At 37.0% G+C, this 25,844-nt stretch overlaps 3 protein-coding genes across 4 annotated transcripts; 2 read left to right on the top strand and 1 right to left on the bottom strand.

Annotated features, from left to right (window-relative positions):
- Nucleotides 1–1,119: 1,119 nt before the first annotated feature.
- LOC129921756 (mannose-binding protein C-like) lies at nt 1,120–2,450 on the bottom strand. Its single transcript, XM_056004441.1, has 2 exons — nt 2,340–2,450; nt 1,120–1,746 (listed from the first exon to the last, which is right to left on the bottom strand). The coding sequence occupies exons 1-2, from the start codon at nt 2,395–2,397 to the stop codon at nt 1,175–1,177; spliced, it is 630 nt and encodes a 209-aa protein (XP_055860416.1). The 5' UTR covers nt 2,398–2,450; the 3' UTR covers nt 1,120–1,174.
- Nucleotides 2,451–8,431: 5,981 nt separating this feature from the next.
- LOC106054920 (perlucin-like protein) lies at nt 8,432–13,723 on the top strand. Its single transcript, XM_056045588.1, has 2 exons — nt 8,432–8,707; nt 13,173–13,723. The coding sequence occupies exons 1-2, from the start codon at nt 8,641–8,643 to the stop codon at nt 13,721–13,723; spliced, it is 618 nt and encodes a 205-aa protein (XP_055901563.1). The 5' UTR covers nt 8,432–8,640.
- A 3,225-nt stretch (nt 13,724–16,948) lies between these two features.
- On the top strand, nt 16,949–24,845 carry LOC129928998 (uncharacterized). 2 transcript variants are annotated; one of them, XR_008780444.1, is made up of 2 exons: nt 16,949–17,044; nt 18,164–18,401. XR_008780444.1 is itself a non-coding variant. In XM_056045639.1 (2 exons), the coding sequence occupies exons 1-2, from the start codon at nt 16,987–16,989 to the stop codon at nt 24,611–24,613; spliced, it is 639 nt and encodes a 212-aa protein (XP_055901614.1). In that variant the 5' UTR covers nt 16,982–16,986; the 3' UTR covers nt 24,614–24,845. The 2 variants fall into 2 exon arrangements, 1 of the variants encoding a protein (XP_055901614.1); XM_056045639.1 differs by lacking the exon at nt 18,164–18,401 and adding an exon at nt 24,033–24,845 and having other exon boundaries at nt 16,982–17,044.
- The last annotated feature ends 999 nt before the right edge of the window (nt 24,846–25,844 follow it).

Genomic DNA, 25,844 nt, shown 5'->3' on the forward strand with positions numbered 1-25,844 from the left:
CGCTGACCGAATGTGGCCCGCGGGCCGTATTTTGGGCATCACTGATTTAATGGATTACAGGTAAATAGAAGAGATAAATTCGTCCTACGCATTTCACGTGACTATCTAGTCATGCCTAATAATCATTTTCTGTCTGAACGACACTACCAAGTAAATCGGCTAGAGAAGCAAAGAGAGTTGCGCGTTTAGAATTACAACTGAAATAAGATCGGAGACATACATTTAAGAGGGTTTATTTGCCCTCATATAGATAGATAGATAGATAGATAGATAGATAGATAGATAGATAGATAGGTAGGATGGCTGCCTGGTCGTGCGGTTAGCGCGCTGGACTGTCGTTCAGATTTATCGATGGTCGAGGGTTCAAACCCTGCCCGCTCCCATCCCCCGTCGTCCTGCGGGAGGTTTGGACTAGGAAGTAATTATCTTCAACTCTGAAGGAACATCCGAAACATGTAAAACAAACATAGATAGATAGATAGATAGATAGATAGATAGATAGATAGATAGATAGATAGATAGATAGAGTGAGAAGACATATATATATATATTTGTCGACCGTCTTTCTCCATTCCTCTCTGTCTTTGCCTTGTTTAAAACCTCTATCTAAAACCGTCCATTCTTTTATGTTGTCCTCCCATCGCTTTCCCTTCTTCTTTTTCCTGGTACTGTTCCCTGAAGGAAGGTCTTTGCGAGCCTTGTGGATCTTGTAATATGGCCATATATTTTAAGATTGCGTTTCATTACAATAGTTTGCAGGTCATCATGGGGGTCCGATCGCTGCAGTAACCCTGTCTCTAATCTCTTGGTTTGTGATGCGGTCTTTGAAAGTTATGCCTAGGACCCTTCTATAGCATATACAAAGATGTATTTATTGATTGATAGTAGAGACTAATTAATTGTTAGATGAGTGTATTTACATACTACCAATAAAAAGAACAATTTATGTTCATTAACAACAAAGTATGTATATATTTTTATTTTCTTTTTGAACCCAGAAATACAAGTGGTCTATAATTTACTACATATTACATATTCCAGTTAAGTTTAAATGTTAACAAAAAATAACTATAAAAATTATAAAATATAACCTAAGAAAGAGAAACAAGAAAACATAAGTATTGCCATGAATATTTTATTAATCATATAGCTCACAACAAAGCGTGCGTATAAGCTATTTAGGTAGCTCACACATAAACCTGTCTTCAGAACTCCTGAAACCACAGGGTAGGTCATTCATCTTACCGCCGTAGTTTTTCCACAAATTCAAGCAATCTTCCTCTCCCAAATTATCAGGCTGTCCTGGAATCCAATCTAAAATTGGCACTGGCCCACCAGTTCTCTGAAACCTCCAGGTTCCTTCTGCTATGGCGTCAGACCCAGCGATGAGCACAATGTCTACTGCCGGTGTATTTAGAACAAAATTTTGCAAGGCCGTGTACTCTTGGTTGTCATTAACTTCTGCCAGGTAGCCGCCAAAAGCTGTGCAGTATGTCATGGCTTCATCAGAACTTTGGTAAGGAAACTTGGAGATGACGTACTTCTTGTTGTTATAGATCAGTGGAGGATGAAATAAGAGATTAGTGACATTCTCTACTTGATTCTTCAGAGCTTTGACACTGTTCTTCTCTTCGTTCGTCAGACACTGATACGTGCAGAGCTTTCTCTGTTGCTGGATGAGACTGTCGATGACGGATTGCAGATCAAGCTCGGGACGGTTACTTTTGCAAAGCGAATTTGAATCAGCTGAAACAGACATTTTAGGATGAATAGGTAATTTTACAAGCCAAAACTTGCAACAAATGTTATAGAGCAAACTCAGCTTTAGTATTATAATTAACATAAATGTATTTTAATCTTATCTTATTGATTACAGACGCTACCTCAATAGTGAAGATAATTGCGTCTTACGCATATCGACGACATGATTGTTAATTAGTGTGTACATGCACTTTTTAAAAAGAAAAGATATAATTTTTTTTGCCTGTTTTAACTCTTTATCTCCGTAATTATTTATCACATTGTGGTGGAATCAACGCTGGTATCGTCGGTTAGGAGACAAAGTGTTAAAACAGCAGAATTGAATGTTCGTTACGTTCAGTTTCTAACCAGTTTGTCTTCGTTATCGAAATTCAATCAATCATCCTTGGCGTGTTTTGGTTTATGTGGTAACACTACCCAAAGGCATACTTATTTACATTTCACTTTATTTAGTTCTAAAATTACATTGCAACATTAACTCTTTCTCTCCTAACTGACGATACCAGCGTTGACTCCACCAGAATGTGGTAAATAATTACGGAGGGAAAGAGTTAATAATGCAAAGAAGAAAGACCTACCATTACAACTTATACATAGCAAGCCACACAACAAGATCAAGAGGTTTATGCTAACCATTCTCGATTTCCGGACACTAACTTATGGAAGCAGATTTGGAGGTGATATAAATGTATCCAATAACACAGTTTTTATAGTATTCTCTTGAAGTTCCTTACATGTGACTAATTGTTTTTTAAAATTCTATACATTAGCCCGTAGTATTTTAACCTTACAATACCAACTTTCCCATTAAATGCACCATATTGCACTGATGGTCTAGTTTCGTGAAGTCGCATCGTTTTTTGCATAAATTATACAATGCAGTTAACTTGTAAAGCAAATACAGGCTAGGTCTAAAACGTCGGGGCTTTAAATGCGCTATAATTATTGAATTAACCGTTAACTGCAACGCTTCGTTATTCAATTTCAGCATCACTTGGTTAAGACATCAGGCCATGCCGGATGTTGTTGTTGTTTTTTTAGTTACGAATGAAAACATGAGTAGGCACTGAAACCTTAAGTGTAATTAATTATTGAACAAGAGGCTTATTAGTGATGAGGGCTCATTGACAACTCAATTCAACTTTTTTTTTTCAAATCCAGTCAACGAATTTTCAGTTTCATTCTGACTCTATTTGAGGCGTGTCGAGGGTGTTGAGCTGATATGTGTGAAGATAAGGTAGGCTATGATTTTAATTTTACAATGTGATACGGCTTACACTTAGCTTCTGAAAGGATTATACTTCTGTCAATAGGTTCAAATGTTGAGTAGCGAACTGTAAGATAAACAATAAGCAGCGGCGGCTCTGCCCTGGAACACACATGGGGAAGAGAAAAAGAAAATATGGAGTGTATGAGAACAACTAGAACAACAAAATGGCAGGGGCAGGATGGACATGGACCCCAACTGAATGGAGTAGCCCCTTAGAGAGTCGGATACTGTTGATGCTTATATTCCTGTGGCAGTCAAAAAGAGTTAAACAAGCCCAGTTAAGCCCGTTATATTTCAGCAGACTTTGATCATTAGGTGTATCTTTTTAGCCGTCTTTGTAGGGAAAGAGTAACTGTTATTTTTTTATGTTGTCTGTCCGTCCCTCTGCCCGTCTGTAGTGTTTAGATCTCGAAAAGTATGAGAGCTACTGAAAATCTAATTTTATTATTATTCTTTGCGGCTTGTAAATTTTAGGTGCAACGACCATTTTCTTTGTCTTCTGATTGATAATGGTTTTATTTATTTTTTTATATAATTATGCAAGCAGTCAGTTTTTTTTCCAACAAAAAAAAAATACCAACTTAGTTTATCTTGGATGAAAATTAACATTCCAGTTTTAACAGTTTTAACCTGTAGTTCGTTCCTTCCTGGGTGCTTTATGCCCTTTATGCCTGGTCGTGCGGTTTGCGCGCTGGACTGTCGTTCAGCTTTATCGATGGTCCAGGGTTCAAACCCTGCCCGCTCCCATCCCCCGTCGTCCTGCGGGAGGTTTGGACTAGGAAGTAATTATCTTCAACTCTGAAGGCCTATCCGAAACATGTAAAATATTTTTAAATCTACACTAACTTCCATTATCGTCTTCGACGTTAGCTGCATCCAAGGGTGATCGACTGACTTCTAAGCCAATATTGTGCCCCAGCGATACCAGCGTTGATTCCACCAGAATGTGGTAAATAATTACGGAGAGAAAGAGTTAAATGTGTTAGAAAATTATTATCCTAGCACGGAAAGTTTGACAACCTTGCAAGCGTCTATGTATATAATTCTCTTCATGACTCAACAGTTTGGACAAAAAGTAAAGGAAATATCACTCTTTTATTTCTGCAAGTCGGACTAGAGTTACCACACGAAAAAAAAGATGGGGGGAGGAGAACAGGTAGTATTCAGCATCGCTATATAGCAGGGCCGGACTTAACCATTGTGACCAAGTAACTTTAGCGGCGAAAAAAAAAAAGAGGAGGGGGAGAATACAATAATCTACTCTGTATTAACCAGTTACTAAATAGCAGGGCCGGACTCAACCGTTGTAGGGCCCTAAGCGAAACGGATTTCGCGGGGCCAAGTTTAGGTAGAGATACGGTGATAAGTGAAAATTAAGAGTTTGTATTAGAAAATAAATCCCTCTTTGCATTTTATTCATTCTTTACTACATAAAGAATTACTTTACGAGCCATGCGTGTAGCAAAGTCATACAGTATATCATAATAATTCTGTTTCCTACATAGATCACTCTCAATAGCAAAAATTACCAAGTGTTTCAATCTATCTTTGAGAATTGTTGACCTCAAGTAATTCTTCGTTAGTGTGAGGCGTGATAAGCCTCTTTCACCCAATGTCACAATTACGAGTATTGCATAATGCCGTTTTTTTTTTATCGCGCGTAGGGTTGGCGTTTTCCATATTGAAAGTGTTGTGGCTCTTCCGAGGTGTTGAATGTAATCAATACAATGATCATGAGGTAACCTTCAACCAAATCAGAAACACCGGCGAAAGGCCAAACAATCAATAAATAGTAGTCGACGCTAGTATCAAAACAATCATGAATACTTTAATACTCAAAAGGGATTCGTCCAATGTCTTTCCGTAAATCAGTATGTCTATTCTACTACTCTACCCGAAGCGTCTTCTTTTTAGCGTCACTTAGAGCGTTCTTGTTTTTTAACTAACTTTACGTCATTGTCGCTAAGTAAAACTTTACCTTATTCCCGAAACAAATAACTTATTCCTAATCGTATCATAACAAATGACAGAAGATTTGAAATAGTTTTCAAAAGATTTTAATAATTTCCGGAGATTTCCAGCACTTTTTCGTATATTTTGCAATTTCAGAAGATTTCCAGGAGCTTCTGGTAAATCAGGAGGCCGTGGGAAATCTGTTATAAAATGGTTTAATTTAATAAGTCGTTAGTCAAACTAACAATACAACAGTATCGGCAACACTTTCCACACGAGCACGTCTCCTCTTTTTGTATTGACGGAGATAGGGTTGTTGTCGTGGATAGTTTGTAGTTTATAACTTTTTATATTCTTTCTGGAAGTTTTGAAGCCTGCCTTTTTTTACATGCCTGAGTGGACAATTTGTGGCAGATATTGAGTTTGTGTTTCCACATCAAACTGTCTATGTAACCATTGTTTAAATTTAATTTTAATTCTGTCTTTGTGATATCAAGAGTTGGACAGTCAGAAATACTGTGCAAAACTAAGTGGATAAACTGCATGCAATAATGAAGTATAAGAATAAATACATACAGAAATAATGGATTGACATAAGATTCCTAACGGAGGAAATAATGTTAAATAATTTAAATAATCTTTTTATGAATACGATTGGTCAGCAAATATATCTTACTCAAAGTGATTAGCAATTTCTCCTGATGTACAGTTTTGTGTTATAAAAGAGTCAGCCAAACCAGTTAGTTTATAGTAGAGAATCATTAGCCTTGGCTGGCTACCCACCAGGAGACAGAAAGCTTCAAGCCTCATCTCTGCTTTGTGAGTCAATCCTAATGAATAATCAAGAGCCGGTAATCCTTAAGCAGCTTGCAGTCAAAAGCGGATTCTGAGTTTCCCACAATGGGGAGTGTTTTGACCAAGATACCCCCAGTATTAAAACTGACGTGTTCCTCTACTACGACGTCGGATGACGGGCTAGATAGAGCCTAGTTCATGAGCGCAAAAGGGTCGCACTTCACAGAGCGCGAAGGTCGGGCATGTCAGCCCAATTTTACTTATTAGAGGACCCCGCGAATCAGCCAGGACTCAAGAGATCCCGACCATTCCTCGAACTGGTGTCTAGTTATTTGGTTTATACAAATAGAAAGTTTTGACTTAGAGACAATGATGCGACTAGTAGAAACAAGACGAGGAGTTTAGGAAGAATATTTTAATGTAAACACATTACTTTTGACGGATTTAGAGAGAGGCAGATTTATGGACGTAGAGATATAGCTTGACGACATTCGACGGTTACCTTCGTTATTAGTAATGTTCTTTTTCGACATTCGCTACCAGCGTCGACTAACTTCTCACCCATATTGTTGGCTTATCGCCTGTGTTATTGGATTTCGTTATTTAAGAGTTACCTCCGTTTGACTTATCTGGATATTTGCATATATATATATATATATATATATTATATATAATATATACCTTACTAGTTAGGAGCGAAAACCAGACTTTCTCTAGAGTGTCTGGTGTTTTCAGGCTAAGTTGATAAAACATCTATCCCACGTGGATGTTGATCAGACGATCAGCTTAGTGGCATGAGAATACTCGAGTTAGATTTATTTAGTTCTATTTATTGTACCTAACAAAAAAAAAGTAATCAATTAAAAATTAACCAATTAGTCAAATAATTATTGGTGATTAGTTCTTTAGTTTGGTATCGAATAAGGAACATAAATTCTAGATTATTGAAAAATATACCTGTAAGTGCGAAGTTTTTACCTCAGATAAGCGTTATATTTTTTAAATATTTTTTTTTGCTTGTTTTTAAATTAGTTTAGAAAGTATCAGGTACTGCAGTAGACAGTTTAACTCTTTCTCTCCTAACTGACGATACCAACGTTGATTCCACCAGAATGTGGTAAATAATTACGGAGAGAAAGAGTTAAGTCACACAAATGGATCAGCAAGATACGATACAGCATTCACAGCTTGTTTACAACTATTGTTCTACAAATGAACATGACAAACCAGCGTTAAAAAAACTTGTCTGTAATAATGACTGTCCAGTCGTGTGAGTGTGATAATCAAACTGTCAACACAATGTTCCCTAGTTAAATCTTTCCGCTGTCATCTCCTGGCGTCATACAGAAGGTTTCAAGAATGATGTCATAGTTTTGAAAAAGGATGTCTTAATCTTAAAAAAAAAAAAGATGACATAATCTTGACATAGGAAGTCATAATCATCTTTAAAAAAAGATGTAATTATCATTAAATGAAAAATATTCTTGAAAAAAGTGTAATAATCATGAATTAGGATATCATAATCTTGAAAAAGGATGTTATAATCTTGAAAAAGGATGTTATAATCTTGAAAACGGATGTTATAATCATGAAAAAGGATGTCATAATCATGAAAAAGGATGTCATAATCTTGAAAAAGGATGTTATAATCTTGAAAAAGGATATCATAATCATGAAAAAGGATGTCATAATCTTGAAAAAGGATGTTATAATCTTGAAAAAGGATGTAATAATCTTGAAAACGGATGTGTATAACCTTGAAATGGGATGAAATAAAGTTGAAATAGGAAGAAATAATCTTGAAATATTATGACATAATGTTGAGATCGAATGTCTAAATCTTGAAATGGAGTTAAATAATCTTGAAATAGGAAGATATGATCTTGAAATAGGTTGCCATAATCTTGATGCAGGATGTCATAATCTTGATGTAGGATGTCATAATCTCGATGTAGGATGTCATAATCTCGATGTAGGATGTCATAATCTTCATTCCTGAATGAACCTCATAAACTTAAAACCGAATTAAAACAATACTAAGAGCTGGGCGATGCAAGGTACCTAGTCTCAGCGTTGTATCTAATCTTACTGTAGGCCTTTAACTGCTGCATTATTCATTTTTTCTAAACCAATATGTTACATCAGCGCTTCTCATATTGGTACTGGTGGCACCCTCTCCCCCCTAATGAAAACAAATTCTTAGCCCCCTCCCCCCCCCGCCATCTCTTTAGCCATATCGGGACCTGGAGGAGAGATGTAGGGTCCTAAAGTTGGATCCCATGAAGGTTTTCACAGTGCAATGAAAAATAAAAAAAAATTAAAGACAACAACAAAAAAAAAACGTCAAAGGACGTCGCGCCCCATGGGGAGGGGGGTGCGGACCCCACAGATACAAAGTTTGGGAACGCTGCGCTATACTCATTAAGTTATTTAATAAAGCAAGGTAACACAGTCGATTCAAAGTTAACGAATTGAAATAATAATAACAATAATAATAATAATAAAACATAGCCACATTCGACACAACTATACATTATATCTTGGTAAAGACCGACCTCTAAGGTATATTGAGCATCTCATTTCTAGATTCTGATGTTAACCAACTATATGTTAATATATTCTTGTAGGTACAAGAGAAGGCGAAAGACTAAGGTTATAAACTTACATTTAATGGAAACGTCGATATTATAATTACAATGTATGCGAACTGAGAACCATTAACGGAAAAGTTTCGCCCACGTAGAAGGCCTTGCGAAACAAATAAATAGAAAGAATAGCGAACAGAATGCTACGAAAACTTCCACCATTAAGCATTTTCCATTGAAGGTGCACAGCACAGTCATCTCGTCTCCAACATCAGAATGATAACTGCGTGGACCTCACCTCTCATGGTCTTGCTGTGTGCGCTGATCAGTCTCAGCTGTTATGGTTTGTACTTTAACTTGTATTTCGTAACCCTTTTCGCGATGCGAACTTCACTTAGTGATGAGTATTTGTAGTGAATGTGTATGTTTATAACGGCAAAATAAATAACAAAAAACTAGGGGATTGTTGAACGTAAAAATTGTGTGTAGCCTACATCAAATTCTGAGATAGCCAGATCAATAGAGGGGAAAAGTGTTATTTAACGTCAGAATAGAGAATGAAGCATTCAAGATTGAACTATTATGGATCACTTACTTTGTCAGTACGTTACTGGTTAGAGAAAAGAAACAAGTTTACCATATAGGACACCTTGATGTATAATAAAACTATAGCAAAATATCATAGCTATGTATGTAAGGAAACCTGCTGGGTCATTTATATATATATATATATATATTAATGTATAACAATATGAAAGTGGTGAAAGCCATTGATTAGAAAGTATGTCTAGACAATGTGCAATGTCGAAATAAGGGAAATAACATTGATTTGTTAAGCTCTTCCTCGGTGACTAGTACTTGAAATACCTACAACCAAGTCCAACTGGAGGTAACACTGAACTCAATACTGGAACAGATAACACCGGCGAAAGGGCCAACAATCTACTCTGTTGTTTAACAACATAGTACGTTTAATGCCAATAAAGGGAAACCGTCGAATGTCCTTTCTTATAGTCGTCTATAAAATCCTTGTCTTTACTTCAGTAGGAAAAGCGTCTTGTCTTCATTAAGTCCTAGAGCGTTCTTCTTTTTAACCAACTTGACGTCATCGTCGCTAAATAAAACTTCCCCCCTTATTCCCGAAACAAATAACTAATTCCTAATCGTATCATAACAGATTGTATAAGACACGATGCTCGCTCTACAGCAGCATTTCCCAAAGTGTGTTCCGCGGAACCCTAGTGTTCCTCGAGGCCTGTATAGGTGTTCCACGAACTACTGGAATAATTAACTAGTAGGACACCACGGGAATTAAATCTCTCTAAAACATAAGCAATATGTTCCGTTATTGTACTTAGAACGCTCGAAGTGTTCCGTTAAAGTAAACATTTGGGAAACATTGATTTACAGTGTCAACCTAGATGATACCTTTCAAACTACAACCTATAACGACAACATTGGCTTATAATAAAATATTTGACAATGGGTGACTATAGCAATGACAATTTTCGGCTTACGGTTTGCTAATAGCACTTTTTTACACAGCTTATATATCAACTCACTCGGTCTGGTAAAAAAGTTTGTAAACGTTATTTCTCCGACACCCAATCTCGAATAAAGCTAAACGTTAATTAACGATTGGCAATTAATTATTTTAATAAATTATTTGTTTGGTATTTTGAACAAGGGAAAAAAATGTAATAAACTGAAGTGGTGGCATTAATTAGTCCCCTTTATAGGTCGGCGCCTTAAAGTAAGTTTGTACCAAACAGTAGACAACTAAATAATTGTTTTTTCATAGGTACCTTACAAGCAGAATGGTTAGCATGTCGGCTTGAGCCACGAGTTCGTATCCAGGTCATTCTCTATTTTACAACAAAGCTTTTTAAAAGCGAATAAGGTAAAAATTCAGAGATCCCTTTCTTTCACCCCAAACCCTTTTTTTCCAACGTGTCAAGATAAGTGATAAGATCAGAGCGTATTGAGAAAGCTAATCATGGAATAGCGGTAAAAAATATTGGTAAAATATTTCTAATCGCACATATTTATCGTTGTTGGTCTAGTTCAGGAGTGGGCAAATTACACCACGCGGGTCACATGCGGCCCACCGGACTGTTTTATGTGGCCCGCGGACACCTACAAAAATCAGTTGTGCCCACAGAATATATGTATAAATAAATAAATAAATATATATATTTATTTATATTTTTATACATGTATATTACAATTAACTCATTTTAAATATTTATAGAAATTATTGAAATTTCTGATTCTTATCACTTAAGATGAAGAGGCAAAAGAAGCAATGTTTTTACATATCATTCTAAAAAGCTTAAAGTAAACTGAGATTATTCTTTTTTGCAATATTTAGAAATATTCATTTAAAGATTCAAACTCATGCCACTATATATTCAATGCTTTAACGAACAGTGTTAAAAGTCTTGGTTTAGCTTGGAACAAAATCGCAAGTGTTAACTACGGATAGAGCTCGTGCCTTGACAGAGAAAAACAGTTTTTTTTTTAAAGAACAATATCTCAACCATAAATTCTAAACGGGAAAGTTTGCGTAAAGTTGCACTGAATTTCAAAAGTAATACTAACTTGTAAATCTCATTGATCAAACTTATCATAGCTTGGGGGGGGGGATCAACCCAAGGCAGTTCCGAGAAGTACTTAAGAAATACTTGAAGTTTTGGAAACAAAACATTCCGATGTTCGGTACCACAGTAGTGTCCGCTAACTGAACATGAGCAAGGTATCAAGAAGAATGTAGGATCTCAAGGAAGAAAATGGTTACTTTTCTGCTAATATTTCTAAGGAAGAATGGAAGACAGACTTCATGTTTTCCGCATGAAATGTGCGAATGATAAGTGGAATCTTTTCAAACATAGCTTTTTCTATTTCTCCAGACAAGCAAGTGAACACAGGTTTTGTCAGTTTCCTTTGCTGAAAGGTGAAGCTATTTCTTGCAAAATGATTTAAAGGTGCAAAACTTATCTGGATTCCTTTATTATGAAATTTGAAAGCAAATTTTAAGACGTCAAGAATTAGGAACCAGTTTTCAGTCCCCCCCCCCCCCGGTGCTCACCATTCAGTTCCAGGTGACCTTTAAGAAAATTATAACCTGAAAGAGAAGTTTCATTTCGTTATTCCGCTGGAGTTTTTATGGGTGCTAGAAGCTGTATTTTCACACTTTAAAAAACTTTTGATGCTAAACGTTCACACTTTTTTTGGTTCACATACATCTGTGAAAATTTTTTTTGGTTCACGTACATCTGTGAACATTTTATTTTGTTCACATACATCTGTGAACATTTTATTTTGTTCACATACATCTGTGAACATTTTATTTTGTTCACATACATCTGTGAACATTTTATTTTGTTCACATACATCTGTGAACATTTTATTTTGTTCACATACATCTGTGAACATTTTTTTAGGTTCACATATATTTGAACATTTTTTTGGTTCACATACATCTGTGAACATTTTTTTTGGTTCACATACATCTGTGAACATTTTTTTTGGTTCACATACATCTGTGAAAATTTTTTTGGTTCCATACATCTGTGAACATTTTTTTTGGTTCGCATACATCTGTGAACATTTTTTTGGTTCACATACATCTGTGAACATTTTTTTTGGTTCACATACATCTGTGAACATTTTTTTGGTTCACATACATCTGTGAACATTTTTTGGTTCACATACATTTGTGAACATTTTTTTTTGTTCACATACATCTGTGAACATTTATTTGGTTCACATACATCTGTGAACATTTTTTTTGTTCACATACATTTGTGAACATTTTCTTTGGTTCACATACATCTGTGATCATTTCTTTGGTTCACATACATCTGTGATCATTTTCTTTGGTTCACATACATCTGTGAAAATTTTTTTTTTGTTCACATACATCTGTGAACAAGTTTTTTTTTTTCTGTTTGAAAATAAACAAATGTAAGGACAGGTCAAGGCAGGCTGACTGTAATTTGAAAGCATTCACGAGGATAACAGCTAAAAAGTAACTTCCACACTTCCGGAACAGTATGCACGAGTGTAAATTGTTAAAAACTTTAAATTATGAACAACTGTTCTTTTGTTTTGAAATGTTATGATGCAAACAGACGATATAAAAAGTATCCCTTACATTACCTACCCTTGTTCTAGTTTCTCAACTAGGAGTGTATAAAATGAAATGTAAATGTATATCACAGTACAAATGGGAATAAAAGACATTATACACAGATGGCGTAATTTTCTAAGTTGTATGTACATATATATATATATATATATATATATATATATATATATATATATATATATATATATATATATATATATATATATATATATATATATGCCGCCCCCCATTCCCAACAAATTTTTTAATGCGGCCCTCGATAGGAAAAGGTTGCGCACCCCTGGTCTAGATCAAGTAAAATTGTAATTACATGACTGACCCAAAATAATTGATACAATTACACTTTGTATTACCAGTGGCGTAGCTAGAGTGGGAGAGGGGGCTTCTAAATTTGAAAATCCCCCCGAGCCTCACTTGAGTAGGGCCCCTAATGAGTGTCTGAAATGTGTATTTACATTAAATATTACGCCATTATCTTATGTAATGACGTTAAATGTTTAAATACAGGAACACCTCAGAGATCAAGTCCCCCGAGCCCCCATCGCCCTAGCTACGCCACTTCGTAAAAGCTTTGTTTTTTTTTTAAGTATTTGTTTTTGTTTTTCTGGTTATTTATCTCACTCCTGGTTAAATCTTGGTAATATTGTTTTTCTTTCAGTGACTGCTCAGGAGTCATGTGGCGCCAACTGCCCAGTGTTGAACTTTAAAAACGTGGCGAAAGTACTTCTTCAAAAACAGAGAGAACTCTGCAGCCCATCATGTCCAAGTGGTGACGAGAAAGCTCAAACGGATGCCCTCCTGTCCAAGTTATTTAACCCCCCGGTGATCTATAACAACAAGAGGTACGCTATCTCGAAGATTCCTTACAGCGATTCTGATGAAGCCATGGCCTACTGCAACGCCTTTGGTGGCTATCTGGCTGAAGTTGACGACGCCAGCGAGTACAAGGTACTTCAGAGCTACGTGTTAAGTAACCCTGACGACATTGTGCTCATCGGCGGTACTGACAAAGCGAAAGAAGGAACCTGGACGTTTCAGCGTACCTGTAAGTCAATACCATTTTTAGACTGGTGCTCAGCTCAGCCGGATAACTACGGAGACGAAGACTGTTTGAGTTTCTGGAAGTACGGAGGTGGCAAAATGAATGACATACAATGTAATTTCAGGAATTCAGATTGTAGATTCATGTGTGAGCTGCCCATTGCCTAATAAATGACCGCTGGTAACTCGTCTCTTCGTCTATTCAATCGTTTTGTCTTGGCTTAATGTAAATTAGAAAACAAAAAATGGTTGTAAAAACCAAAGATAAAACTCTCTAAATTAACGCTTACCATTGTCAGGTTTAGGATTTATTTGTGTTGTTAACTAACTGTACACAATTAAGGTCCCAACCTGACAAGAACATCACTCACACACAGTCGTACATAGAGTAACCAACTATGTGAATAGTTTAAATAACAACAAAAATAAATGAATTTAATTGTATGAAACTGATATATGTGTATGTACAATGAGGATGATAAATAGACAATATATATATTAGATATATATATATATAATATGTATATATAAAGATATTATTCAATAATTAGTTTAAGCACCTTTGCTACTGCTATCAACTTGTCACCCTGGTTTCATAGTCCACCAGACTCTGACCGACTGGCGTCACAACACTGCCACCTCGGTAATAGTAAAGTTAGACCTCTGATTATCGCCAATTTGACAATGACACTAAAAACTGTAATATATATTTCTGAGACGGCAAGCGACGCCCACACTAGGATAGACTCAAGCTCAGTATATATACAACTCAAACACTGGCACCCTATAAACGAAATAAACACAATACTCTCAACTTTTACACTAAAAATAGAAATAGTGACAACCTCATACAACATACAATAATAGATTAACTCACCCAAAAGAGGGGTCCCAAAAATCCTACTGAATAATAAGTCCGAGAAACTGGTACAGACAAATAACGTTTAACGGGCCAACACACCGTCCGTTTCAACCAAACTCAGAGGGTGAACTGCCTCATGACAAAGAATGACCCATAGATGTCACCGGACTTTGTGAAGTAGCAAAACAATTCAAAACAAAAATACAAGACACTCTCGCCCCGTACAAGTACTACGAGTAGAGGAAAAAAAAAAACAGAGTTAGGAGAAAGAAAAAGACACTTGTCTATACTACGCGACAACCATGTTTTTAATTAAATATTCAAAATCAATTAACTTAAAATAAATGAAGAAATTTCGGCAATCTTTTAAAAGACACTGGCTTTTGTTTGTGTTTGTGTGTGTAAGTTTGTTTGGGATTTGCACATGTATGAATTTGTCTGTCTCTTTGAATACAATCTCCTGTTTTAATTACAAAGAAACGATAGTGTGTTGACAATATATATATATATATATGTGTGTGTGTGTGTGCGTGTGTGTCTGTGTGTGTAATATAAAACAGAAAGTAAGGCGTATGTATGGTATGTATGTCCCACATAGAAATCAGAACCGTTTGACCAATCATGATAAAACTTGGCATAAATGTTCCTTGGATACTAACTGAAACAGTAACGCTCAGGTTCTGCCTCAACGTGGCACTCGGGTGGAAACGATCGCTAGAGGAAGTTATTAGGCTAAATGAATAGCTAAATAAAACTCCTGTGGAAGTGTCCACGGGATTGCGAGAACTTTCCCATTGCACGGTGCGGAGCTTCCATATCCCTTTCGATAATCCATGTGCCGTTCCTCAAGGGATCGTTACACTAAAGGCGAGTCCTGCAGGTTAGCTTGGTACAACATAGGAAAATGGCGGAGGTACCCGGTGTACTCGGCCTTCGGCCATGCATTCTAGTTCATTCGCCCGGAGTGCCAGATACATTGGAAATAGCAATGTTTTACATAGGCATTGACTTGGATCTCTTCCAGACAGAACGGTTTGTTCAAGCAGGCTTACACTCCTAGAGCTCGAAGAGCCTTCGGCTCAGCTCTTTTGACAATCACACGGAACGGTAACGTAAATAAAGTAGCCCTAAAACAAGAGCATACAAAAAAAAAAAATTCCCCAACTCTATGAAAGCATTACTATTTCATGGATCTAGGTCCAATAACTATGTTTACATGAGACAAGACCGAAAGGATCTAGATCTAATTTTAAGAACTACACCTTTTATAGATAGTTTTTTACTTTGACACATGAATATGCAAAATATAGTCCATTGATCTCATTATTTAATAAAATTAACCTTCAAATTTGTGTTTCAAAAGCATTTTTACATAATTTTTTTCTGCGCCTGTCTTCTACATATTTGTTTTGGCCTCGAAATGCTTGGCCCGTGGCCTTCGTGAGAGTTCTCCAACTGTTCATTTCAGATGCCACCTGCTGCCAGCTACTTTCCTCTAAGTCTGTAAGGGTCACTTCTATACGCCGTTCTCCTTTGAGCTCGCCAAAAATGATCGTCGCTGTCAAAGGAGAAGTGTTTCTTTTATACTGTCCACACCAACTTCCAGCAGAAATTAGTAACCTGTAAGGTAGCCTTGACAGAGTATGCCCATTATGAAGCGAAAGCACCTTTGTTTGGTTCTAGGAGCCTAGATGCCTTCTATACAGCCCATAGTCCTCAGAGCCATACAAAAGAGTGGTGAGAACCACTGCGTAATAGACACTCATTTTATTTTTGTAGGCCGCAGGTGCTAACCAAATAGGTCACGCATTAATCTAACGATTTTCCTAAAAAATTAGCAGTTCATATATATATATATATATATATATTGCTTGGAAAAGAATTACAAGCAGATTGGCCACAGTAGGGAAAACCTTAGTTAAGCCGTTATAATTGTTCAAAGTAAAAAAAAATAAAAAATATAATAATTTGTCAAGAGAACGAGAAAACCTTTATCTTGAACGAACTAGACGTCTTCGGGTATTTCCGCATTCCTTGAAGAGTTGAATAAGTTAATGTTCAAAAAATAATAATTCTTAATCTAAAAGCCTATCATCGGAATATTCTAAGTTGCATATTCTATGCCATTGCTTAACCAGAATTTTTTATCAGGGGGAAGAGCGGAAGGGAGGGGAGAGGTATAAAATGTTCTATTGTTCTTTAATCTAACATTTTGTTAGTTATAAAGGGAAAAAAAACAATCGCTCTATAAGTTGTATAAAAAGGGGGGGGGGATAGTCTTTTTAAACAAGCATTTTAAATATTTTTCTTATTTATCAAGTTGGCATCAGTAAAAGTTAAATTTAGCGTCCTAGACATCAAAGTTTATCGCACAAAAATCTGTAATGAATTGTAAAATGCTTAGAATGTACAACGCTGGACTCTTGAGAAGCAGTTCTCTTTAAAGGCACTTAGCTAAAACGGACATCCTGAACAAAAAATAAATGTCTATAAAAACCTAACGAACAGTACAGCTACGACGATATCACTTGTTTTGCGTTGTAGACATATTAAATGCTACACAATGTACATGACTTGCGTGTCGCGGCTGCTGGTCCTTCTATCAACACTGCAAGTAAACTCTATTGGTATGTTATATTTTTTAGCAATGCTTTGATATGTAATTAACCTATTTTATTTAGGTATTTCATAGAATGGAGGAAATATGTATATATAAACTATATTACCTTAAAATTGCTTGACCGGAAATAGGAATAGCTTAAACTCAGAATGAGAGCACTAAGTCTGTTACATTTTTGAAATGTATTACAAATAAAGGTACGTGTATATATATTGGAAAATACAATTTGATTACAAGTTTTAAACACAATATATGCGTGGTAGAGATGAAGTGACCTCTCCATTGCTGGGGCACTGGATAGATCCACATGGAGAGCTAGCACAAAGTAACGGTCCCGGATTGCAGATGTCATACACAACAGCAGCAGAAAGAAAAGTGAAAAAGCAACGGCGCCTGATGATTACAAATGCCCAACCTGTGACCGCAGCTGTGTATTGTGATGTTGCCCGTTCAGACTGTCTTGAAGTCAACTATGGATGACTGTTGGATTTCAACCAATTACTCTGCAAGCGTTTGGGTGTAATTGTTCGGGTGTATTCCGTGTAGTTGAACAAACAATCCATACAGACAAACAACATCTGTTTTAACTAGTGAAGAGATGTAGTCAACACTGATGAACAACTTCACATATATTTATTCTAATAAAAGGCCACAGTAGAAGTCTCTGTCACTAAACACGTCGTTACCCTGGAGTATTGTATCGCTAACTGATTTTCCGGTCTCTAACCCAACATATCCCAAACGTCACTAGTCCCGTTCAATATACGTCTTCTATGGTGCGTCGCTAAATACCTAAATTATAAATAAGGTGTCTAACAGTATCAAGGATTGGCCTCTTTAGTCACACAAGAAGTTGCACAGGGAAAAGATCAGCTCTAGAGAGGTAAAATGCTTGAAAGAGATATGCGTAATAGAATCCAACATTTATTATAGGTTGTCCTAGTAGTTAGATGTAGAGTCAGTAGGCTTAAGATCTACATGATAGATCTAGTAAAATTTTAGCTACAAAAACAAAATATAAACCCAAGTAATTACAGTCACAACACTAACAAAGATGGCTGACCCATGCAGCCACTCAGAATTACCAAACTTTTCTACTACCTTCAATTGTTCTACCTTGTTTCAGTGAACCCCGATGTACGACCCAAGCTAAACCTGAAATTCGTTATGGAAGCTCTTATTGAGCAGCACTAAGAACTCTGTGACTACGAGTGGATCTCCAGTGGTCAAGAAGAGAGGCTGAAGGCACTTGAGAAAGTCGTAGACGCTCTCACATCTCTTATATTTCACCCCGGTCTTATCTACGACAATAAGAAGTATGTGATCTCCAAGATTCCTTACCGAAACTCTGATGAAGCCATGACATACTGCACGGCTTTTGGCGGCTACCTGGCTGAAATTGATAACATAGAGAAGTATGCGGCCCTTCGGAATTATTTTCAGTACGTCGAAAGTGCAGACGTTGTGCTCATCGCGGGATCGGACGCTACTAACGAAGGAACTTGGGTGTTTCAGCGCACGGGGGCATCTGTGCCAGTTTTAGATTGGAATGTGGAGCAGCCTGACGATTGGAAAAACAACGAAGATTGTTTGACTTTGGGTAAAGCACAAAACAACAAAATGAACGATATTGCCTGTAATGTGAGCGACCCTGGTTACAAGTTCATGTGTGAACTACCTAAAGTATACTAACTGACCACTGGACAAGACACTTTTGTTTTTTTCTACAAAACTTTTATTTTCGGAACTTGTGATCGAAAACAAACGAAATACAGGCAAATAAAAAAAAATACATGTAAACAAAAACAAAGCTTATATTAATTGTATCAATTAGCTTGGATCAGTCATGTCATTAAATTTGTAATAGAATTTATGTGCGGGGAAAAGAGGGGGTGGGGGCATTAGATTATCAATCTATGACTCTAACCATATTTTAAAGAAACCACATATAAAGGAAATAAAGGAGATCTGATGTGGATATCACATGCAACCCAGCTTAACTCTTTCTCTCCTAAATGACGATGCCATCGTTGATTCGACGCCCATTAAATTAAATTGATTTTTGGATCTATCAACTTTAATTTGTAAAGTGTAAAAAGAACATGCATTCTCCTATAATGCAATACTAAATATAACAATTTCTGATGACAAACAAAAAAGTTATTAAAGTTTAATCATAACAGGAGAGTGAAATACGAATGAGCCAAATGAAGAATACGATCGGAATGAGGAAAATAATTACGGTGAGAAAGAGTTAAAGCTTCATGCTGACTAATTTTGTGAATCTATATGTATATAATTCTCTTCGTGGCCCAGCCATGCGGCACACCACGATGAAAAAGTCATGAAAAGATAACTCTTTTATTTCTGCCAAGTCGGACTAGAGTTACCCCACCCAACTTTCGCTGTGACAGAGAGCGAGGCTCAGAAAAAAAAAAGAGGGGGTGTCGTATGCTACGCAGCGGGTCGGTTCGCTTTTAATTATTAAGATAAATTGTATATTAATACCGTGTGCTCAATCTACTTGGAAAAATTAATACTTTTATTTTGTAAACAGTGTTTCTGTTATTTCTTAAAAAAAACAACAACAGATATAGCCTCTGATATCAACGTCGGAGCTATAATAACTAAATATTTTGTGCAGTAGGGACTACATGAACCATATTAGGATAATTACAAGTACTAGGCTATAATGACTATAGATGTTAGTATATAATGTCTACAAATGATAGACTAGTATGACTATTGTTATGAATTTAATAAAATATTTGACTAGAAATTAAGAGATGTGTTTATTTTGTCTAATTTTTGGATGGGATACTTATTTAGCGACTGTGAGATTGTTAAAAAATTTGGAACGGAAATAGATAGATCTCTTATATTATTATATATATATATAGTTCGTCCATCGTGGTTCGATAATGACCACTTTGTCATCCAGGGGGCTGAGGGCTTTGCACTGAGGTTTTATGCCTCCTCATGTGGCTAGTGAGACCTATGTGAGCCCGGAATGTTCGGCCGCACACTGGGCAGGTTATTCCAGCTGGAGCTAGTGTCGTTGTCTTGCTTTTATTCTCTTGCGTTTTTCTTCTGCTAGCGCTGTTTTTTTTCCCTTAGCAACCTGTGCGCCTCATCATCACAAAACTAAACATTCGTATCCAACCAAAGAGACGTCCGCAAAAATCTAAACCCCTAAAAAGGCTAAACACGGCCAGCTTAGCAGATGACAAAACTGAAAAGTCGCTTGTAGATGCGATAGAGAACTGCCTCAAGTCCACCCTTCTAACTGAATCTAATGTAGATAAAAGCTGGGAATGCTTCAAAGAAGCTATCTATAGCACAGCATTAAACATACTCGGTCCTATGGAGAGAAAGCATCAGGACTGGTTTGATAAAAACAGTACTGAGATCAGAAAACTATTAGACGAAAAGCACAAGCTCCAATGTGCAAAAACAACTACGCCAAATGCAAGAGGCCTGGCTTAGCAAGAAAGTGGAAAAAATACAGGAATTTGCTGACAAGCACGATATGAAGAACTTCTACCATGCCATAAACGAAATCTATGGACCCACAAAGTCAGGCTCATCCCCTCTATTAAATGCTGATGGGACAATTCTATATTATTATACAAGGAGATCAGAATGCCAAAGTAGGAAGCGACTCTTACAAACCTATGGTTTATCTCATAGAGCTAAGCAAGTTGAAAGGGAGGACAACGTTTATGGTCGGAACGATGTCGCCCACATGGCGGTTACCCCTGCCCACGCAGCTTATGTAATCAAAGGAACGGAATACCCGATACAGTTTACGATGAGTAGCGCTGCAATATTATTATACAAGGAGACTGGAATGCCAAAGTAGGAAGCGACTCCTACCAAACCTGGAAAGGAACATGTGGAAGATACAGTAAGCTCTCAACTAATGAACGAGGTCAGCGACTATTAGAATTTGCGAAACACAGCAATCTCTTACTGGCTAACACATTAGGATGCCACAAAAAAATCGCGTATAGCCAAATGACAAAGTCCCAATGGAGAACCAGATCGACTTTATCACGGTTGGTCGTTGTGTTGGCCTCAAGAAAACCTCGTTAGAAACAGATTACCTTCTTCTCTCCTATCGCTGGACCGCAAGGACTGAAAATGCACGGATTTTTAAAGAGAAGTTTTAAAATATTTTTTTGGTGAGGGGAGTTTCGCATTTTCCAACCACTGAATTTTAGTATCGACCTATCCCCTCCCCCACCACCTACATATGGACAGTGATGGGGATTTTTTTTTTCTAGTGCTGCTTTGTGCTTTATCTTGCTTCTCAGTTTTAAAAAAGGAAATGGCGAAGTACTTGACCTTGACATGGATAAGAGTTCTTAGAAAAGCATCCTTCGTACTGGCCGCCATGTACACTTAACTTCATACTTAACATTATAATCTCTTAAGGGAAGTAACTCTAGTATTTCTCTCGGAAACGAAATAACGTAAATAAAATAAATAAATAATATGCTTTGTCTTATTCAATAAATATTGAAAAAGCCGCTACGATAAGGGCGGTAAAAGACTACAGTCTGTTTAATTAATTTGCGGATCCGGGGAGGGTCGGTAGTGACAATCACAGCACCCCTTCGCCCCGAAAGAGGGGTGGAAGTATTCTTGTATAACAATGTAATAATTTGTGTAAAAAATTAGTTCGTTATTTAAATAATTTATGTTTTTTTAAATGATACTCCTACAATTCTCTCTGCATTTCGAGAGGGGGGGGGGGGGGGGGTTGCAGGCTCTCTATATAATCGCCAACATCCAAAAATATATTCTTCGTAGAGAAGGGGCTGCAACGTTTTGTGTAGAAATGACACTAGTTGTGTAATACACATTATTTACTTATCTATTCTATATATGTTTTTCTAGATATTTTAACACTATTTTAGAATACCTCTATTCAAGTCATATTCAAGTCATTCAACATCATGGAACCGGGATCCAGGAACCTGGACAGCTGATCTCAAAAAAACGCCTCTAACGACTAACCTAGAAATTCAACAGTTCATGTCTATAGCTGGAAAAAAAAACGATTGATCAGCTTGTTGACCACACGGGGAAAACTTTAGTTTGACCGTTATAATTTTTAGAAATAAAAAACAAAATAATAAAATGTACGTTTAGCTAGAGCAGTGTTTCCCAAACTTTTGACCTATGTGTACCCCCTTTTATAGTTTTTGTAATGCTGAGTACCCCTCGCTCTCCCCAACCTTTTAATGAGGTGCAACGCGTACCCTCTCCAAAGTCTTCCCTTACCCCTGGGGGGTACGCGCACCCCACTTTGGAAACACTGGGATAGAGACTAAATCATGAACTGGCAACATTTGGGGTTTCGGGCATGGCATAGGCTTCATGTCAATGTTTTTCTTAGTGTTGCATACACATCACTTCAACCTTTGCATATTCTTGTAACTATGGAATCATCTCTTTATTGGAAATTTGTTTACAATCAAAAGTAAAACAAAAAGAAGCGAACTAAATTCCACTTCAAAATTGTCAACGAAACAAAACAAGCAAAATATAAAACAATCATTTTGTTTTTAAAACAAAGCTTATCTAAAAGTGGAAGAACTCAGTCCATAAAACTATAACTACCAAAAATGTCAAGCTATTTTCCCTTATTCGATATCAAACTAGATAATTAATTACCAATAATTACTTTACTAAATGAGTGTTATTGTTCATTGATTGTAGTTTTGTTGGGTACAATAAATAATTGTTTAAGGTATCAACTTGATCGGAGAATGCGTGAGGCAGGAACAATTATTTAAGGGAACAAAACCCAACAAATTTAGCCATTATATTAAATACTGAAGTAATAGTTTCCCTTGTTGCTATTTAACAAGATAATGAATTACAATTAATTGTCTAATTGTTTTTTTTTCTATTGATTCATGTCTTGTCTATCTAAATGAATAATTGTGCGAAGTTTCAACTTGATCCGAGAATGGGAGAAATAACGTGTACACACTTTTTACCAAACAGACAAAGTGAGTTTTTATTTTATAGTTTATATAAGCTTTGGAAAGAAAAAGTTGAGCTACAAGCGGAAGAAATTAGACATTTAGATTCTGCCGATGTAGAAGCTGCACTGACAGTATTAGCACATCCTCTGACCTACACACCGGATACACCAAATGAATCTAGCCAATATGGTTGACCGTTGTGTGTGTGTTACAGTCGAATGACCAGCAGAAAAAACACCACTCTATAAATAGAATGTAGACGTAATTTGGTCAGCAGGAGAGAACTCTTGGCCCTTGAATCACAGACCGTAGTTTGTCTTATGTGAAGAGTAGAAACAATGTAATTACGCATGCCCCAAGACGGACTCGCAACACTATTCATCTACCCAAATACCGTTACTTTTCATGTGTCTCATAATTCTAGTGGATCTCCATTGTGGAGCAATGACATTGAGCTCTCCACTAGTCCACAAGGTCGAGGACTTCGTTTTTTGTGTGATCTTATGCTGAATTTTTGTGCCTTATTTGTTTAATGAAATTTTCTATACACTTTGATAACAAAACATGAGTTTAAAAGAAAATAAGCAATGAAAAATTAAACGTGACAAAACTTGCTTTCGCTTTTAACTCTAGCTCTTCATAAAAAAAATAGTTTTCTCAGTTCTTAAAATGAAGAAACGCTATTGACAAAGATCGGTGCCGTCTTTCTAGCAAAAGCTATCGCCGAAGACAGATAAACAGCTTATTTCGACCACAGATAGACAAGCGCTTGGTCTGCTTCGGATGTAGCAGCATATGTAGGTCACTGGCTTATTAATCTTCGGACACAAACCTTCTAGTAATTCATGTTGGGTTCTTTATTTCTACTCATATTAGTGTGTTTTGTGTCTCTGTGTGTGTGATGTGTCTTTGTGTGATGTGTTTGTTGTGTGTGAGTGTGGTGTGTGTGTGTGTTTGTCTACATGCAATTATTTGATTTTTTTGTTGTTGTTTCAGTTAACACAAACGGACAATTTAATGGCAACCTCCCCTCATTAGACTTAAAGTATGCTACAGAGGTCTTGCTTCAAAAACAAAAGTACCATTGTTACTACTCGTGGATTGCGACTGGGAAGGACCAAAGGCTTAAGGCACTTCAAAATAGCACAAACGAACTGAAATCCTTATTATTCTCAACTCCTTTGTTCTACAGAAACAAGACATATGTTATATCCAAGTTTTCTCACAAAGATTCCGATGAGGCCATGGCATACTGTCAAGCTTTTGGCGGCTACCTGGCGGAAGTTGATGACTACAGAGAGTTCAAGGAGCTTCAACAATTTTTCATGAGTTCATCTGTCGAAGAAATGGCGCTGATCGCTGGATCGAACGCAGCGAATGGTGAAACCTGGAGATTTCAGCGCACAGGTGTCGCCTTGCCATTTGAAAGTTGGGGCAGAGGGGAGCCTAATAATGAATATGGAATTGAAAAATGTTTGTGCTTATGGAGAATTAAAGATGGCAATATGAATGATATAACATGTGATTTTAGAGATGATAAGGCAAGGTTTATGTGTGAACTACCTGATTCTAACTAAGCGACTGACCAAACTACTTGGTTCTAACTAAGCTACTGACCAAACTACTTGGTTCTAACTAAGCGACTGACCAAACTACTTGGTTCTAACTAAGCTACTGACCAAACTACATGGTTCTAACTAAGCGACTGACCAAACTACCTGGTTCTAACTAAGCGACTGACCAAACTACTTGGTTCTAACTAAGCGACTGACCAAACTACTTGGTTCTAACTAAGCGACTGACCAAACTACTTGGTTCTAACTAAGCGACTGACCAAACTACTTGGTTCTAACTAAGCGACTGACCAAACTACTTGGTTCTAACTAAGCTACTGACCAAACTACATGTTTCTAACTAAGCGACTGACCAAACTACTTGGTTCTAACTAAGCTACTGACCAAACTACATGGTTCTAACTAAGCGACTGACCAAACTACCTGGTTCTAACTAAGCGACTGACGAAACTACCTGATTCTAACTAAGCGACTGACCAAACTACCTGGTTCTAACTAAGCGACTGACGAAACTACCTGGTTCTAACTAAGCGACTGACCAAACTACCTGGTTCTAACTAAGCGACTGACCAAACTACCTGGTTCTAACTAAGCGACTGACGAAACTACCTGATTCTAACTAAGCGACTGACCAAACTACCTGATTCTAACTAAGCGACTGACCAAACTACCTGGTTCTAACTAAGCGACTGACCAAACTACCTGGTTCTAACTAAGCGACTGACCAAACTACCTGGTTCTAACTAAGCGACTGACCAAACTACCTGGTTCTAACTAAGCGACTGACCAAACTACCTGGTTCTAACTAAGCGACTGACCAAACTACCTGGTTCTAACTAAGCGACTGACCAAACTACCTGGTTCTAACTAAGCGACTGACCAAACTACCTGGTTCTAACTAAGCGACTGACCAAACTACCTGGTTCTAACTAAGCGACTGACCAAACTACCTGGTTCTAACTAAGCGACTGACCAAACTACCTGGTTCTAACTAAGCGACTGACCAAACTACCTGGTTCTAACTAAGCGACTGACCAAACTACCTGGTTCTAACTAAGCGACTGACCAAACTACCTGGTTCTAACTAAGCGACTGACCAAACTACCTGGTTCTAACTAAGCGACTGACCAAACTACCTGGTTCTAACTAAGCGACTGACCAAACTACCTGGTTCTAACTAAGCTACTGGTCAAACTACCTGGTTCTAACTAAGCTACTGGTCAAACTACATGTT

Source organism: Biomphalaria glabrata, chromosome 11 (assembly GCF_947242115.1).
Source record: "Biomphalaria glabrata chromosome 11, xgBioGlab47.1, whole genome shotgun sequence".
NCBI lineage: Eukaryota > Metazoa > Mollusca > Gastropoda > Planorbidae > Biomphalaria > Biomphalaria glabrata.

Coding starts and splice junctions, on each gene's coding strand:
- LOC129921756 (XM_056004441.1), bottom strand. CDS start 2,397: ATGGTTAGCATAAACCTCTTGATCTTGTTGTGTGGCTTGCTATGTATA. Junction 1,747..2,339: donor GCTATGTATAAGTTGTAATG/GTAGGTCTTTCT, acceptor TGTCTGTTTCAG/CTGATTCAAATTCGCTTTGC.
- LOC106054920 (XM_056045588.1), top strand. CDS start 8,641: ATGATAACTGCGTGGACCTCACCTCTCATGGTCTTGCTGTGTGCGCTG. Junction 8,708..13,172: donor GATCAGTCTCAGCTGTTATG/GTTTGTACTTTA, acceptor TTTTTCTTTCAG/TGACTGCTCAGGAGTCATGT.
- LOC129928998 (XM_056045639.1), top strand. CDS start 16,987: ATGACTTGCGTGTCGCGGCTGCTGGTCCTTCTATCAACACTGCAAGTA. Junction 17,045..24,032: donor ACTGCAAGTAAACTCTATTG/GTATGTTATATT, acceptor TTGTTGTTTCAG/TTAACACAAACGGACAATTT.